The sequence below is a fragment of the Geospiza fortis genome, unplaced genomic scaffold (assembly GCF_000277835.1).
Source record: "Geospiza fortis unplaced genomic scaffold, GeoFor_1.0 scaffold121, whole genome shotgun sequence".
NCBI classification, from domain to species: domain Eukaryota; kingdom Metazoa; phylum Chordata; class Aves; order Passeriformes; family Thraupidae; genus Geospiza; species Geospiza fortis.
Window position 1 is genome coordinate 889,848 of NW_005054346.1, and position 19,002 is coordinate 908,849.

A 19,002-nucleotide genomic window follows, 5' to 3' on the forward strand; every position below is an offset into this window, starting at 1 on the left:
AGGGGATTTCCTAGTGGCCTTGCAGTTGTCCTGCTCGTGTTCCCTGACTGGGGTTACCTCGTGCTCCAAAGCTTTGGAGTTAATTCTGGTTCCTCTCCCTGGGATGGATGTCTGCCTGCAATGCAGAGACGCTGCCTCGCGGTGCGTGTGCAGCCAATTAAACCCAGTGCTTTTCCTGACCCTGCTAAAATTACAGCATCATTAGTCACCGAACAATAGTGGGGAGAGAGGCTGCCAACTTATGAAAATTGTAAGGAGAATTGCTGCCTGTGACTCCTTGCTAAGTTTATTCTGGTAACTGGATTTTTGTTTGTCACAAATTTATAATCTCAATAAGGGAGTGCATAGGGGAGAGGGTGACAAAAGGACTCAGGCAGTTTTGTAACCCATCTCCCCACTCCCCTCTCCCCCCTTCCCCCTTACTTTATTTAATGAGTGTGTTCCTTAAGCTGTTTTTCATATAAGTTGCTTCATAGATGTTGAAAGACCACTTACATGACTAATGGCTGTGGGAATGGGCCCTTGTTCCTATATTGGCAGATTTATAAGGATTGCACAGTGAGGATAAATGGAGTGGAGAAGGGCTGGGGGAAACAGCAAGGAAAGAACTCCATTTGCAAATGTCTTATTTAGGTCTTCTTTGATTGTGATAAAAAGCATGGCTTGTACCCTCCACCCGAGTACCCTACCACTGGAAGGGTGCTAGACCTGCGATGAGCACTAGCATTGTTTTAGTTACCGAGGCTGTGATGATAGAGCATAACTATCGCATTGGTTTGGGAATTCAACCGTAAAAAAGTAAACGTTAAGGTATTTGGTTATTATTGTACAGTATAAAAATATTGTGCTGGATGGCTAAGCAGTTACTAGGACAACAAGGGGGAGTTTGCCAAGGATTTTTAAACATTGTAAGCAAACGGAAGAAACCTTGAGCTTAAATAGCCCATCTGGCCGTCTGAGTCTTTCCCAAGAGAGCTGCACTAAACTTCTGCCACATACATTGTACCCTGATGATAGACATAGCCCATGGCAAGGAGACTGAGCTAGGAAGGCAAATGGGCTTCTGTCCCAATACACGGGGGAGGACCTTATCCCGTGCCTGCGGCGGCACAGGGCGCGCCCCGCACCTGGAGCGCGCCCTACTCCCAGCAGGGTCCGGCCGCCTTCCGATGCTGACTGGGATTCCCAGCTTTAATGTGGGTCAGAGCTCTTTGCAAAATAGACCTTTGACCTGCAATTTACAGCTTTTATCACATTTTAAAGCTATGTAGCCAGCCAACTTAGGGCAGTAAATCTTGCATGTTTTGTAGTGATTCTTATTTTTGTGTTTGTTCGGATAAGGCAGGATAGCGGCTCTATGCCATGTTATGGCTGAATATTTAAAAACCAATTTGCAAAATCAGGAGTATTTCAAAAACAACTTCAGGCCTGTAGTTCTGGGTGGCCCACAGAGCTGTTTCTGCGAAACCTGCTTCATGTTTGTTACGGTCTGGGAGACCCTTACCCCTCCTCCATAGAAGCCAGTGCTGACCATGAGATGAAAGAGAGATCTGCATGTTAGTGTGTGTGTGTGTCTTTGTCTGAGAGGGAGAGATGCTGGCTGGCATGTAATTACTTTTCTCATTTGCTCTTGCAAATTATTTTCCAAACTTTCTGAGAAAAGATAATATATTCCTCAAACAAAGTCTGGGTTTTTTTCTACTTATAAGAGGCCTTTTATATCTTTTTAGAGTGGCTCAAACTGTGTGCCTTTAAAACCTGGGTTTGAATGTATTACTGCATCTGCAAAAAACTATAGAAATAAGAAGAGACACAGTGATTTATATTTTTCCAGCCACAGCACTATTAGAAATAAAATATTATTTCAAATTGCAATTTAAAATACTTTTCAGATGTATTTTGGATTTTGTGTTTGTCACAATAAAAAAAATAACATCTGTTTTCCAATTTTAAATTAAATTTAAAACATGTTTTTCTCATTAGTACTGTTTATCTGTACTATCTGCTAAACTTGGATGTCAACTCTTCTGCTGAAGTAATCTGATTTTAGTTCACAGGATTAGTAGCATCTATCAACAATCAGAGATTTTGCACTAGTGGAAGATAGAAGATAAATATTTATAGTCATTTCATACATTAAGTTAAAGCTTCATCCTTTACTCCCACTGCTGTTGAACTTCTCATCTACTTCTTTGAGACTTAACTTGTTTGTGGTTTTAGTAACTTTTGCAGTCGAAACATTTAAATATTTTTCCTTCTGACTTCTCATAGCTACAATATCTATTGGTCTGGTGTTTTTTATTTAAGAAAAGTAAGTAGCATTTTGAAGGACAAATGTCCTTCAGGGGTTGTAGTAAGTATGGACCCCTGCCTGCATTCTGTCCTCTTTGGAGTTGCAAGAAATGCTGCTTCTCCCAATGAGTAACCTCTTTTTGGGTTTGGTTATTAATTGAGTTGTGTCAGGTACATTGGAGGATTGGTGCGTCTGTGTGTCTGACTCCCTGTTGATTTTCATCCCTCCTTGTCTCTTTTGCTCACCTGTTTAACTCCCAAGTCTCTGTATATCTTTGCACTGAGGCAGATTTTGGTGGTGAGGGAGGCTGTAAACAACCTGTGCACTTTAATAACCTGTGCTGACTGGTGCTCTCCTACTGGATGAGTTCAATAGGTTGCCTCATTACAGACTTTGTGGTGGCTTATGTAGCTTCACCCTGTGCATCCATATGTCTCAGCTGGTGGCTGTGTCACTCCTGGGTTACAGCCTGCCAGGGCAAGACAGCTGAAAGGGGGTTGCTGCCCTTTTAGTGGAACAGCTTCTCAGGTTGGGTATTAGAGAGCCCCATCTGTCTATTTTTGGTGGCTCATGAAAGCTGGAGGAGGGAGATGAAGGCAGTAATTCAGTCTCTGGGCTAAATTCCGTCTTGGGTCTCCCTTTTCAGAGAGGTACTTTTTTCTTTTGTGTCATGCCCAGTACACTCTGTCAGAAGAGGAAAGGTTTGCAGCCCAAGGCTGTCTCTGATCGATTAGTGAGTCCTAATGGCTTTGCAGTGGGGCTGAGCTGTTTGGAGCAGGGAGTTATGGCTTTTGCTGCTCCTTTGAGGGGTTGAGACTCAGGGAGGGGAGAGGACACAGTTCTCAAAGGTGGCAGGAGAAACAGAGCCACCAGGCTTTCATGAGGGGAGATGGTGTCTCTCGAGACAAGGCTTGCCCTTATTGTTCAAACAAAAAAAAAAAAAAAAAAAAAGAAAAATAAAAAAAGAAGTAAAGAAACCCTCATTACTTCCACAGTGCTGGGTGTTATTCAGAGGGGTGCAATAGCTGAATTTTCAATTAGACCTGAGGTGAGTCCAAAATTCCAGTCTAAATTTCAAGGGGATTTTTTTTATTGTAATAATGAAACACAGAGTGTAAGAACTATGAATTATCACTTTCTAAGTATTAACATGTTGTAGAGCTGAATCAGTCAACATATGGGAAATATTACAAATATGCCATAATGTTATGATATAATTGTGTGATAGAAGTTATTTTCCAATATGTTGTTTTAGTAATTCACATAATTTTTCCTTTCATTTCAGGCAGCAGTTTTACAACATCATCAGGAATATATGCAGGAAATAATTCACTCACAAATTCTACTGGATTTAATAGTTCACAGCAGGTAAATTTGTAAATAGGAGTTCAGCAAACTTTGGCAAACTTAGAATTCTCATCTGCTGAAAAAATGTAGCTCTTAAATAGTTTGTTGAAAGAAATTGTCATCTTTCAAGTTAAACTAAAATGTTTATAAATGTTTTTCTTCAATCTGTCATCTTAGAGCTAATTGTCAGAGGTTGATGTTCTTATTCACACATCTTCAGCAGTGTGTCTAATAAACTGCTTGTATGAGAAGACATACTAAATTATGTGCAATTTAGATTTCATTTTGCTGCCTCACAGTTTTAGATCCTACAGCATCCAGTCCAAGAATCATACGTGCTCAAAGTCTGACATGTGTTTGTAGTTATATTTTGGAATTTATATTGAAAAGTAGCAAAACTTTGATGGACCACTCAGTTACTTTTTTGTCTTGCAGGAATATCCCTCCTATCCCAGTTTTGGCCAGGGCCAATATGCACAGTATTATAACAGCTCACCATACCCTTCACATTACATGACAAACAGCAACACCAGCCCTACGACACCCTCCACAAATGCTACATACCAGCTTCAAGAACCACCATCTGGCATCACCAGTCAAGCAGTTACAGATCCTGCAGCAGGTAATTACATGGATTTTATGGTCCCTATGAGGCACGTTTTTGTAAGTTGAAAGGGGATTGAATTGGATTTTTTTTGTGTAGTTGTTGATTTTTTTTATTATTATTTCTTAATCCTGAGCCTGTGGCATATCTTGGACAGATTTTAACAGAAAATAGAGTAAAGTAAGAAGAGGATCAGTAAGAGTTTTAAAGCTTATCTGGAATGCAAGTTGTTTGTATTTATTTGTAAAGTGTGTTAAAAATTGCAGGGTATGAATAAGTCTTTACAGTGAGCAAGAACCTGGTGCTTTTAAGCTCTGTATTCATTAAGATAACCCCTTTGATTTTTCTTAAATAAAACTAAAATCAAGAGGCCTTCAAACCATAACCCAACTGTCTACTTGAAAGAGAGCTTTTGAGTTCTTTATTTCAGAGGACATAATAATGCTTGCAATGGAGAGTTGAAATTGCACAAGTGTTTCCATTTTAAGAAAAGATTTTCAGTGGCTTATTCTTTTTTCCCAGTCATTTTACCTTTCTTGGTGGAATTTGGCAGTCCTTTACTAGTTGAGATACTTTTTGAACATTTATGCCAAACTACTCCAGCTGTTTTTGGAAAGGAGGGGTGAAAAATACTTTTCTCATTATTAAAAAAAGTTAAAATCCATCTTTTAAAAAGATCAGGTGTGTCAGTCATTAGTAGATGGCAGAGGTATGAAGTCTGTCAGAGAGGAATTCCAAGGTTGCAGATGTGTTTCTTAGTAATGCAGGAAGAAGCAGTTATGATTTGGCAGTGGTATGAAGTGGTTTGGTTTCTGGCTTTTTTGGGCTGAGGTTGGTTTTAGTTCTCTTGAAGCACTTGATGGGTCTGATCTTCCATGTGCAGTGCTAAATTTTACTACAATTTTCTAGGCCTCTGTTGCTTTTCTGCATGAGTGTGCACCTGAAGAAAATGTTATGCAGTGTTGTCTTTTTTGAGACATTTGCTGCAAGCAGGGAAGAAAATACAGCTGGTGTGTGCATTTATATACACAAGGTCACGTGTGTGCACTGTATTTGAGAAAGGAATCTTTCTAAATATATGAGTGCTTATTGGGGTCTGTGGCATTTAGATGTGGATGCATATTGATGTCTGCATAATTATCCTGCTTTTCACTTCTTAAAATTTTTTTGGTTTTGTTTTCTTGTGATTTTGTTTGCTTTTCTTTTTAAACTGGAAGCAGTTAAGGTCCTCTTAGCCCAAAACCCTAGCTGTTTTAGCTGTTTTAGCAGTTTTAGCTGTTATCAAGATACTAAAATTGAATCATTGTATCATCTGTGTCTTGATCGTTTGCAAAATCTTTGCATGTATTTTTGTAATTGATCTTTACTATAGCATTTACTTCCTAAAAGCTGCAGTAAATGTGCATATGAAGAGAGGAGGTATAGTATTCTCAAGTTCAAGCTTAGTGGCTAGTGGCTTAAAGGCTGTCCTCCTATTTAAATAGTTTTCTGTGCCCTATAAGCCTGAACAGAACTTTTCTCAGTTCCTTTTTAAGAAGTCTTTATTTTCTCCCTCACATCTTCCATATGCTTGTTATGACAGTTTTGTCTAAAAATTTGAAATAATTTGGTGAGCTTTCTCATGGATGAGTTCTGCACCTAATCCTTCTTCTAATTTGTTATTTCATGTATTGAAAGCTGCACATCCATGATGCCCTACCACTGCTTGCTTAGCCCTTTCTCAGACATGTGCATACCTCCTCTGGCATTGCTGGGACTTCCATTTCTTTTCCCAAGACATTAACATTAGTGGTTTAACAGTTCTGAAATTGTTCCTTCCAGCAGTTTGCAAATAACAACTCTTAATGTAGCTATGGGGTTATCATGGGCTAGCTGCCTCTACCAGAGGCAGAGACACATTTAGGAAAGTACCTCCTGTGGACCACTCTATTAGGAGGAACTGATGAAAGTCATCTCCATCAATGTGGTTGCAATCAGCAGAAGGTCTAGGGCCAAATTTCTCCATTTTTCTTTATGCAGTTTTTTTCTTTATGCAGCTAGGTTAGGATCAAGCCCATTTAGGCTCCTTCTGTATTGCCTGGAGAGAGATGAACACTTCTAAATAGAGTTCAGTTTAACAACAGTCTTAATCCTGAGATGCCAAAGCGTCTCCAGTGGTGTGAAAGCAGTTTAAAGTGGCTGACATACCAGTGCTGGCTTCCTAAGGAGAAATTAGGCAAGAATCTTCTGCTGCCTCACCTTCAGTGCTGGTAGAAAGGAAGGAAGGAACCATCAGTGAATCCAGTGCTGTGCTTGCCATTTCTCCTTGGACAGTAAATGGTTGTCCTCTTTTCTTGTCGAGGTTTATTGCTAACCCTCAGTTGAGCTCATGCACAGCCTGCTTGGAGGACAATGTGACAGTGGTCACTGGGGTTGTCAGGTGAGGGAAGAGACGAGAATGTTGACTCCATGTTCAGAAGGCTTGATTTATTATTTTATGATATATATATTACATTATAACTATACTAAAAAGAAATAGAAGGAAATGTTTCCTCTCAGAAGGCTAGCTAAGCTAAGAATAGAATAGAAAGAATGATAATAAAAGCAGCTGGCTCAGACAGAGAGCGAGAGCCAGCTCTGCCATGACTGGTCAATGAATCAAAACATCCACACGAGACCAATCACGGATCCACCTGTTGTATTCCACAGCAGCAGATAACCATTGTTTACATTTTGTTTCTGAGGGTTCAGCTTCTCAGATGGAAAAATCCTAAAGAAAAGTATTTTCACAAAAGATGTCTGCGACAGGACAAAGCAAGGCTGGGCTCAAAGAAAAGAGGGATCAACATGTAGGAAGAGAATGCTGGTGGAGTGGGGACAAGTGGAAGGCATATTCAACAAAAGGAAATTAGTAGTTGAGTCAAAAACACAGAACAAAAGAACAAATTCAGCAAATTTTTATTACAATTAGTAAAATTTCTGAAGGCTGTTTTGCCACATCTGCTCAAGTTAGGCTGCTGATTCTTTACCACAACCGGAATGTTTCATATGAGGGATGGTGGGGAGCAGTGCAGAGCCATCACATTTTGTAGGATGGGCTCCAGCTGCTGAGTTGCAGCTGTCTATCCTTAGACATCTTCTATATTTAAAAAAAAAACATGTAATCCATGTGGTTATGAACTATGCCAGGACAAGCACAGAACAGCCTTCAGACTTTACAGAGGCACCAGAATAATTTGACAGACATAGGTGGTTTCTATGAATTTGGGCCAAAAAGTGAAACAGAAGAGTCTGGTAAGAAAAATATGTAAGGGAGAAAGTAACTATGTGCTCTTGTGACATTTTTAGTAGAGTTTTGCCAACTCAGAAATCTCAGATAATTTCACTTCAAATATATTTGATTCCTTGTCCAAATTTAAAATAATCCTTTTATGATTTTCCTCGGTTACTAGTTAAATTTGAAAGTTTTTGCCATGCAATCCAGAACATGCAGGAATTCCTGCAGAAAAACCTGAGATTTTCCATCCTCAGTGTTTCTTCTTTCTCTTTGCTTTCAGGATTTGAAACTTTCTTGTACCACAGTCAGGATAAAATCATTCATTGCCCAAATGTTTATAGTCTTTGTATCCATAAATCTGATATAGAAATTAATGTTATTTTCTTGTGAACAAAAGCCTGTATTTTTCTTAGTGATGTAATCAGAAAGTTGCTGATTTTTTGTCTAAGCTATAATATCTAAGAGAAGTAATGAGAATTAAAATTATGAAATAGAAGTAGATAAATGAGCAAATATTTGTTCTCCCTTCCAATATTTAAATTCATTGAAGTAGGTTGAGAGTGAACAAAAGCAGTATTTCTTTATGTTCCATGTAGGTAAGCTGTGTAGCTCTTTGCTGCAGGATGTTGTGGATGCAAAAAGTTTATGCCAGTTCAAGCATAACTTTGACAGGCTCAAATATTAAATTTACAGAGACAACAAGAAATTCTTGATGCACCAGATCACTGGAGACTGGGGATGAATTAGTGCTGTGTGGATGTCTGTCCTTTTTATGCTTTCTTACTTAGTTTCCAGCTGTTTGCCAATGTTGAAACCTACCCTGGAGAGATGGAGTTATGTCCCCATCCACTATGCCTACCCTGATGCTCAAAAATTCTTAGTGTAACATTCATAACATTATTTCTAGGAGTTAATATAGAAAAAAACTACCTTTTCTAAAGCCATAATAATTTTCTCTTGGAATATTTCAACTCCATCATCACAAATGGTAATAAAAAGATCTTGATTTGTGCAATATTTTTTTTATTCAGTCAGGAAGGCTGAATTTATCCCTCTATTTCATATGATGATGTATTTATAATTTATTAAACAGTGTTTCTCACAAGAGAGACTTGCATTGTTCTTGAGATTCAATCTCTTTCATTTTTCTTGGTTTCTGTAATAAGCATGTTTAATATATTACTGGAAGGTTTGGGTTTTTTTTTTCATATTACTCACATACTTCACAATGCAGATTAAAAACCTCACAAGGACTGTGCCAGCCAGCAAAACTTGGTCTCAGACATAGGCCATTATTTTCCTCTTAAAGACTAAACTTCTTTTTCCTTGAGTACTATATCATCTTTGGTATTACAAAAGGGAAAGCAACTTTTACAGTTTCTTCTTATCATGTTTCATAACAATAAATTAGAGACAGAAAAGTGAAAGAGGGTAAATAGTTTATATAGACAACTTTTCTTTCCTATATGGAAAGAAATGCAGCTCTATTTGCAGTACATTTCTGGTATTCTAAAGTTTGTTCTTTTTCATAATTATAAATGAAGAGTAAATCTAGAGGATATATTATACAAGGAAGGAAAATCACAGAAAATTCTGTAAAAACAGAAATTAAATTGGATACAATGATGAATGGCAAAGTGCAGTACTGGTTTTGCTTTTCTCATAATGATTATTCTCCTGGGATGCTTATCATTGGTTTTGGTGGGCTTAAAAGTAACAATGATTTCAAATTGTTTGAAAACTGAACTAATGAGTAAGGAAGAAATAACTAGCAAGGATACAGGTATTACTGGTCTGTTATGGATTGCTTCATGTTTTTTCTTCAATAAAGAATGCTGGAGGACAAAAATCTGGACCACTGTCAGTTGTAGTCATATATAGTTTATAAATACTCTTATATATTATATTCTGTCATTATTTTAAATATGCAATACTAAATCAAAACCTCAACCAGGCTTTGAAATAAATAGTCATTTTTGCCACTATTTTTAACAGACTGTTGAGAGCTTCTGTCAAGTTTATAATAGCATGCTTTTAGTTCTCAATATACAAACATTAAATTTGTTTTTCAAGTGAAGATTTTGACATTTTGTCAAAACAGCACTAGAGATATACTTCTGTGATCCCGACAGCAGGCATTATTGTATTTCTTGCAATATTTATTTGTGCTTTTACTTACTGCTAATACAGTATTATTTTTTTAATAGACAAGTAAAAAAAGAATATCCACCAATACACTTGATTCTGCTGCATTGTTTAATCCTGGTCCAGTTGTATGCAAGTAGAAGTTTGTATAGGTGCTCATGGAATTTGTGTTTAGTTTTATTTATGCAAAAGGAAACTTTAATTATGCAAAAGTAAGAAAATCATAGTGTGAGACTGACATATTCAAATTGCTTGAATTTTGTATTTTTATTCTGGTACACAGGAATTGAAATAACACTGGCAAAATGAAGTATAAGATTTAAGGGGGAGCCATTGATCTGGGCACAATCTAAATTGAAAATATTTTGTACGTAGGTATGTCACAGACATTTCTTTTATGAAAAATTTTCTCTTAAGATTTTCTTGCTGAAGCTGAGAAGTTCAGCAACTAGACATAAACAATAAGTTATCTGCTGCTGTGGAATGTAACAGGTCTGCTTAGATTGGCTCAGTTTAGATGTTTAGAGTTGGTGACCAATCCAGAACTGAGATCTCTTGGACACAGTCCGAGAGAGCTGGTTTGTTATTCATTCTTTACTTTCTATTCTGAAGTAGCTAGCAGCTTCTGGAAACTCTCCTTTCTTTTTCTTTTTAGTATAGTATAGTATATGTATATATCATAACATAATAAATCAAGTCTTCTGTAATAGAGTCAAAGATCTACGTCTCTTCCTTCACCCAAACACCCTTGTGACCACCGTCACAGTAGGTACTTGTAGAGACATTTGACTGTAGTAAGTACCCTGGACCCACCTTATCCATGTGATTTACATTGTGACATGAGATATGATTACTTTGATAATGTATGTTTACTCTTTTTTGCATAACCTTTCAGTGTAGTAGGAAAACAGTCTGATGAAATTTGCAATGCCTTTGTCAGCAGCAGAAGCTCTACCCACACACACACCAGGTGGATTTACCCAGAGACACACTTGATTTTGGGCTTTCTGGCATAGCCATTTTGCCCAGATTTGTCACTGAACACTATTGCTGTCCACCTAAATCAACAGTAAGAAAGTGCAGCAATTACTGTGGGGGGATTTTCATAACAAACAGAAATGACTTACAGAATATGGTGCTGCAAATGCTCTCTCTGCAGCTGTACTGTTAGTTCATAAATAGTCAAGGTGGTTTTAGTTTTGAGATGATGAAAAATTGTCCTGTGTGACAAAACCATCAACACTGCCCAGAGTGATGTGTACAGAGAAGTATAAGCTGATGAACTCTCATGTCAAGTTGCAGTGTTATGGTGCCTTGAAGTAGAGAGGAAAGCCTGATACAGTCTGGTTCATGTATTTTAATTAGGCCAGAATGTAAACATATTTCATTCCTCACAGTTATGTTTTTGTCAGGCTTGATGTCACTGTATGCTACTAGGTCAGAAGCAGGGGAGTACCACTCATACCTGGAAAACAAGATATTTACAGAATCTAGGCTTAAAATATTTTTGATGACTGTAGAAGTCAACAATGAGTCTTTTATACTTATCCAAGGTTTAGAAGAGGGTGAAGCAGAAGTAAACTATAAAATTTAGTGTCTGCCTGCAGCAAAGTGCAGAGAGTTGCTATAGCAGGGAGATCTAAAATGATGTGTATGTCCATGGATGCAGAAGAATAACTGTTTCTACAGTTGCTATTAATACAAATGTGTATTAACTCTTGCTATTAATAAAAATTTGTGAAGGCAACACAGAGCCACTGCACTGGCAGTCTAGACTGATGGATCCAGCAGGCTGTACCCTGCCTGCTGCAGGGGCCATCAGCAGGCACCCCAGGAGCATCAGAGACAGACTAGGCTTGTGTAAGATTTGCCCTAAGCACTTTTCCAGATCCCAGATATTTTTGTCTCAGGGGATTTCCAGACCTGCTATTGTTTGTGTGTTTAGGGTGTGCCTGCATTAGCATTTTAATTTTGAGTAGGGTCTTTTTTGGTGTGAAGCTTTGGCTCAGAAGAGCAGTACTACGGCACCCAAGTGGAGTCCTTCCAGTCAAAGCTAACCTGGAAAATGTCCTCCAGAACAGCTCCCAATTGCTCCAGCCCCTTCTGAGAGTGCCCAGGAGCTCAGATCAGAATGCACTTGCACTGAAATAACCTCTCAGAAACAGCCAGCAGAGCCTGATGTCGTTGCCGCCACTCTCCTGATCCCACAGATCCAACTTGCTAATGTAGTGCAGCTGTAGCACCCCTGAATGCTTCACTTCCAGGGATGTCTTCAGGCCCCTCTTGAACCCATGTAAGATTTTGAAATGCTGGCATGGGTTGGGTTTTTTTGGCAAAATGTGTACAAATCTCATAGCTTTTATCTGAACTCCTTGTGTTTAACCAGGCTGCTGCCAGCTCCCTTTGGTGATCTTGCTTTTCTGTTGGACTGGTGATGGATCTCACCCTCTTCTCTGCTCATGATTATGTGGAGGGCAGGGTTTTCTCCTGCACTTACTTGGGTTTGTGATGCTCAAGGACAGGATAAAATTGAATTCAGTGTTTTAGAAAAATCATCATTTCACTTTGCTAGTATTAAAGTCTGTCTGGTACCATGAAGTCAGCTGAAGTTGAACAAATTAACCTTCTCTTAGCAATGATTATAGAGCAATGACAATAGTGATAACATGATTTGTGGCTACGTAAATTGACTTCAGCAAGTCTTTTGATGCCCCAGTTAAATCTTTTCACTTAACAATTTTAAAAGCAAGCTAGGCTAAGGCAGTTTGGCAGGAATTACAGCAGAAGGATAAAAAGCTGTTTAGGAAATCATGTCCAGAGAGGAGTCAGTGAGAGCTCACTGTTAAAACAGAGGGATGGCTGCAGCAGCATTCCTCAGTGTCTGCCTTGGGCCTAGCACCAGACCACATTTTCATTAATCACTATGTGATGGAACAGAATGTGTTTGCCTATTAAATATGTAGATGACACCATGCTGAGAGGGGCTGTGAGGCCTTTGGAGACAGGATGAGAACTCAAAAAATGGCGATGTGATCTGAATAGGAGCAGGTGTGAGGTATACATTTAGGCAGGAATGATGAACTGCACAAATGTGGGACAGGGAATGTTGGCAGCTTCTTCCAGGCTCTACCTTTCCCTGCAGAGCCCTCTCAGTACTCCAGATATTAGTGGCACACAGAATACCCTCAGCCACTGTTGTTTTTCTTTCTCTAGAATTTGTGAGGGCTGGGCTTGTCAAGGCTCAAGGCTCAGGTGGACACTGAATTCTTTAGCTGGGTTTCCTTATGAGGCCCTGAGAGTGACCATTGGACACTGAGCTGGTGACACAGCCATGCACACAGAGGCTTCCCTTCGCGTACATGGAAAAAGTTTCTTGCACACAATGTCATGTTTCCCCCACTGGTTAATGCCATCTGTCATACTGTTTGTAACACTGATCTCCTGAGTAGACTCAGAAGCTGCAGGTATCAGCAGTGTTGTTTGCTCAGTCATGTGCAAGGTTTGGCCAAGTCTTCAAGAAACAACCAGTTCAATGTCACTTCTTCCTCAGAGGATGATCTAGGAATGCCCAATCTAATATTTATGGAAATGTTGTAGAAAATGCAAATTTTTTCCAGTCAAGTGGTGTCCAGGGGAGGATAGCCTGCAGAACATTCAGGAAGTCAAGCTTTGCTTTGCATTATTTTGTCCAGTTTGGTGAGACTCTAGAGAATGAGAATCAGAGCCTAGCAAAGAAGATTAACAGGGAAGGGTTAATCTAACAACAAAGGGGATCTGTGAACAGTCTTCAAATGCATGCAGATACAATGAAGAGAGTAATTTTTCCCCCACTTTCACAGATTAAACTTCTACTGCTGTAATGAACGCTGAAGCTGTATGTTCTGATGGTGCAGCTGTCCAAGCAGCAGAGATTTCTTAGAGAGATCCATAAGAGCACGACAGACAAATTTTCTTGGGAAGTACAGTGGTCCAAAGAAGGGGTCCTGAGGCACGGTTGGGAGTTTTTCTGTCAGGTGACAGTCTGGTGCATCCAGACAGATTACCTGTGAAGAGGAAATAGAAATGAGCCTCCACCCAAACCTGCAGACCTGTGTTTAAAATTTTGAATGAAGTATTCATCAGTGGAAGTGTTGCAAAGATGGAGAGCTGGATACCTCTTACACACAGATTTTCTTCCCTGCCCCCACCATGCCCTGCTCTGTGTCCTCTCTCGTTCAGGTTTCCTTGTTTGTTTATTTGTCATGGAGTTTTGTTTATACTCTTTCCATCTCACCTGTTCCCTACTCGTTTTAGTATTACTCCAGCAAGTTTAATTCTTGAAACTTTTAGGCATAGCATGTCTGTAAGAAAAAATTCTAAAACTGGGCACTAAAGCCAAACTCCTAAAAACAGTGTCAGAGAGCAAAGGCAGCTGAAATTTAAATTAGTCAATAGAAAATGCAATTTTTCATTACATCTAAGTTTTGAAGTACATATTTAGAACATCATATCACCAGTATACCTGTTGAAGAAATTCTGGTCTGTTTATTTTATGGTGATTTAGTATAGATCAAGTGTTTTCAGAAGATTCTCTGCTTAACTTTGAGTTACATCTTAACTTGTTCTGCTTTGTTCGATGTAGTCTGAAATATTTAGGTAAATATATGAGGTGAAATATGTGAGCTATGCTAATTCTCATTAAGCGTAGATTTGAAGGCCGAGCATGAGAATTTCAAGACCTTTTCCTTTCATTCAGCACAAGTAACTGTTATTATTTGGAGTAATTGTGCATATGTGGTGTTACACAGATGTCCAGAGTCTCCTCCCTAATTTAACCTTTGACCTCAACAGGATGTTTTCCTAGGAGAGAGAATCCCTTGTGTGAGAAGTATACCTGTCTGTCCAAGCTGGAATGTTGTGGTGTAGGCAGATTCAAATTAAAAATTTTGTATCTACTGAACTCTAAAGAGTGGTTAATATTAACGGAGTAGTAAAATTGAGAAACATAAAAGTTGCAGCTGCCTTCACTAAAGTAGTGTTTTTAGGAAAAACAGAAAGAAATCATGGTGACCATCAAAATAAAAGTATTTGTGAAATTCAGACTATGAAAGGAAGTTTTCAAAAGAGATTTAAAAATGTGTTGTTGCATTTCTAAGGACTATGGTACTGCTAATTCCCTTAATGGGAAGGAAAACTGATGCTCAGTGTATGCTTTGTTAATGTACAAGCATTCACTATGATATAGTATATGGATGTTAAGAGTAGCAAAATATCTTCAAATTTGCATGTTTTCAGAAAAACTCTGCTGTAATTAACTACATGAATCGTCATTCTTTTTGCACCTATTCAAAACCAGTAAATATTCTTATAAATAAATGTTGCTGGACCATAATAATTAGCATGCAATACTGTTTGTAAAGATTTGTATCCTGTGTTGAAGGTACTCGTTGGAAATGTTCAGTGTTGATTAGGCCTTTGAAAAATACTAGAAATATCATCGTCATAATTGATGCATATTTAACACTTATTAATTTAAATTGCCATAGGAAAATAAATATTCTGGTTTATGCTATATCTTGGAATAATTCTATTCTTCTGGCTGAAATGTAGCAATCTAAAAGAGTCTTGGAAAATTTTTCAATTTATATATATCTGGGTTTTTTTCACACCTGGCTGGATTTTTCTTACCTGTCACCATGACAGTTATTTTAAAGCATTTAAGGTATTTAACATTAAAAAGCTAGAGTTAAATTAATGTTGTTTTATGAAAAACTGCTATTTCTTAAAATTGTTTGCTTAATCTTGGAATAATTGAAGGAATGAAGCAATTAATTTTTATCTCCTAAGTCTTTTATAGGCATTTACTGAAATAGTTTATCATTCTTTTTACATATAATTTGAGCTAGATTGAATTCATTTATGAATCAATATGACCACTTACTGTTTTATATTTAATTATTTTGGTTAGGACTAGTAAGAGAAAATTTTTCTAGTTAGGACTGGGTTTGAGCAAGTAAGTTGAACATTCTGAACCTTGAACTGCAGAGTAAAAGTGTTCTTTCTTTACTGTGACAGAATACAGCACAATCCACAGTCCATCCACCCCCATTAAAGATTCAGACTCAGATAGATTGCGTCGGAGCTCAGATGGGAAATCACGTGGACGTGGCAGAAGAAACAACAATCCTTCACCACCACCCGACTCTGATCTGGAGGTACTATATATTAAATGTCTTTGGCCTGTTACAGAACTTTATTTTTATCATTATTTCGCACAAAGTGTTATTTATGCATCTAAAATAAAGTGTCATTGAAATTCTCTTTTTCCTAACAGTATTTTCATAGAAAATAGGATTTTTCTTCTAACGAATCTTCTTCAGAAAGAGCTTCTACTTCCTTGGAAAAATACTGGGTGTTTCATTCTCCTTTTGATTAAACAAAGCAAACAAACAAACAAACCAAAACAAACCAAATGGGGAAAAAAAAAACCCAAAAGAAAAAAAAGGAGCAATCTTTTCCCAAGGCAAAGAAAGGTTTTCAATTGGACAAGAGACGCTTCTGGCACAATAGTGGGGTTTGTTCTCCCATGCCCTGTTCACATTCCTCCCAGTGGCCCATGGTTTATGTTGAGAACACATCTCCAATGACACACCCCAGCTATGAGTGTCCTCACTGCATTACTTTTCCTTTCCAGAAGCTTACCCCATTTGTCATCATGGAAAATACAATCATCTCACCAGGATTTTAAATGTTTGTATTTGAACACTTTATTTTTCATTAAGTTATCATTTTGTGTGTGGTCAGAAGACAAATTTAAAACATGTATTTTCCATTGTCTCTAAGCAAAAGAATTATTTACTGATGCCGTAAGTTTTATGCATACATCATCCAAGCTCATAGTTTTTGTTCTTAAGATGCCTAAAATGCATTAAAATTAACATAAGCTAAGGGAAATAAAGTGCTTAGCAGCAATCTGCTTTTTTTTGGTTTTAAAGGTAATTTTCAAGGGCACTTCATGAATTTTTGTAAGGCTTTTGTTTGGTAAGACTTGCAGAAATACAGAATTCTAACCCTAAAGATTTAATTTTCAGATGCTTCTCTTTGTTTATTTCAGTCTCTATCTCACATCAAACTTCAAAAAATTACATTGTACAGTCTCATTTTCTGTGTATATTTGACTATACTATAATTCTATTCTAATAGAGGGATTTGATATAATAGCAATTGTAGTAAAAAGCTAACAGATTGTATTATCCTGCCCTGGAAAAAAAAAACTTGTTTTGAAAATAAATGGCAGGGAAGCTATGGTTTTAATATGCAACCATATCAGTACAATTTTCCCATTTTTGTGCTTAATGATTCAAATTTTAACTTTCCATTTCAAGTATTAGCTTCACAAAGGAACACATTGATTTGATTCTCTTTTTACAGAGAGTATTCATTTGGGATTTGGATGAGACAATCATCATTTTCCATTCCTTGCTTACAGGGTCCTATGCTAACAGATATGGAAGGGTAAGTGTCAAGAAACTGATGGAAATGTTCAGTAATATTTGCTGGCTTATGGTTGATGCACAAGGAATACCAGAATATTAGTTGATTTTTAGAGGCAAACTGGTACTGGCCTTACAAGACAAAAAAATAATCAAGCTGTTTCACATGTCCAGGCTTTGCAGTTGCTCGGCTCTTGTATTCAGTACATATTTAAATAATGTTGGGATACTTGATACTTGGGATACTCCAAGTTAATAGTCTGACCACTTGAAGTTTGGTTTGTAGATACAGGTTGTCTGAAACCTGTTGATATAATCAAAATCTGCAAAGATCTGCATCCTCTCAGAGAGTGCCAGAAATGATTGCTATGATGGATTTTCTGTGCTCTTTTTGGACATGGCCAGATTAGTCTAAAATTTTTTATCTTTGATTTTTTTTAAACTAAATATTGACTGATGTTTCCAAAAGTCTGCTTATGAGTCAAATCTTTATATTATGCACAGTCTATAAATCATAACTGAACTGATGAATATGTCTACAGACAGCAGATTTCCTTGTAATTCTCAGAAGAGAGCATGATTTTAGGTGAATAAGGACATTTTATGAAAGGAATGTCCTTCTGAGATCAAACTTCTTTTTGTCAGGATTGTACTTGAAAGCTAACAGCTTGTGCTAAAATCTGTTATAGCCTTTTATGTTCACCTCCTGTGAGTTATAACTGCAATGTGATTTTTTGTTAGCCTTAAAAATTTCTACGTGTAAAGAACTACTACATAGTTTTGTCTGGCTTCATGTAATGCCTGTGTCTTCTTGTAAAGCTTCTATTTAGCACTAAAAGGTTTTACCCTACACCCAGATGAGTGAAGGGCAAAGCTACCTCCAGTTCAGTCTGTGCCTGAGTCAGGTTCTGAGTTTCTCTCAATAGGCTTTTGCACTATACAAACCTAAAGCAATACTACTTTGCAACCTTTCTTGCTTGTTCAGTTAAGGTTTATTTGCAGAAATGTTTACTGTAATAACAGTGTACCTGCTTGAGGAATATAATTAAGTTTTTTCATTGTATGTCAGAAAAGCAAGTTAATTCAGCAGCCTTGGTTTCCTAGGTGTTGTTAGTTTATATTTAGTTAATTCAGTAACCTTGGTTTCCTAGGTGTTGTTAGTTTCTATTTAGATAGCAAAAAGAAACTAGAACTTAAATGTTTCAACAATTATTGTATGGATATGTATGGAAAAAAGCACTTACAGAAGAGTATTAAATATTTACGAAAAGTTGTTTTCCATTTCTTAAACTAAAACCAGCTTTTGTGTGGTATCCCAAAATCTATGACAATTTAGTTAAGAATGCGGAGAACAAGTCCCAGTGCTCACAAAGAAGCTCAGTGACAACAGAATCTCACCACTGGCTTTTGGCCAGCAGAGTAGCGCTGGAAAAGCCTAATTAATTAGTCACTGCCATAGAAGTACTAATGTGAGCATATTTTTTCCATTTGTTACTAGTTCCCTGTAGTGGATTCATTAATTAGGACCTGAACATAAACACTTTATTGCTGGATTGTTGAAGCTGAGGAAAGTGGCTGGCATTCAGTTGCAAAGAGATATAAATACGTGTGCTGCAAGGAGGGGGCTGACTCCTGGTTGCAGCTCTATCACTGTTGGCACTGTTTACATAAGATGCAGCTTTTGCCAAGCTGGCTCTGGTTTCATGGCATCTGGCACAATATTCCTGCACTGCTAAATGACAGCCAGCTGTTGATGGTGAGAGGAATGATGGCATTGCTGCTTAATCTTTGGATAAATAGGAAATCTTTTTGGTGAGGGGTAGCAACGTGCCTGTCCGTGGCTCCCAGATGATGTCATGAAACTGTCCCATTCTGGTTTTGTTTT

At 37.7% G+C, this 19,002-nt stretch overlaps 1 protein-coding gene across 10 annotated transcripts in view; it reads left to right on the forward strand.

The window, feature by feature from the left end:
- Nucleotides 1–19,002, forward strand: part of EYA1 (EYA transcriptional coactivator and phosphatase 1) — a 144,816-nt gene that overhangs the window by 84,463 nt on the left and 41,351 nt on the right. For all 10 annotated transcript variants that reach the window (XM_031058630.1, XM_031058632.1, XM_031058631.1 and 7 more), the window contains 4 exons: nt 3,579–3,661; nt 4,076–4,262; nt 15,700–15,839; nt 17,056–17,139. In XM_031058630.1, the coding sequence (XP_030914490.1) occupies nt 3,579–3,661; nt 4,076–4,262; nt 15,700–15,839; nt 17,056–17,139 (494 nt within the window). The remainder of the gene's footprint in view (nt 1–3,578; nt 3,662–4,075; nt 4,263–15,699; nt 15,840–17,055; nt 17,140–19,002) is intronic.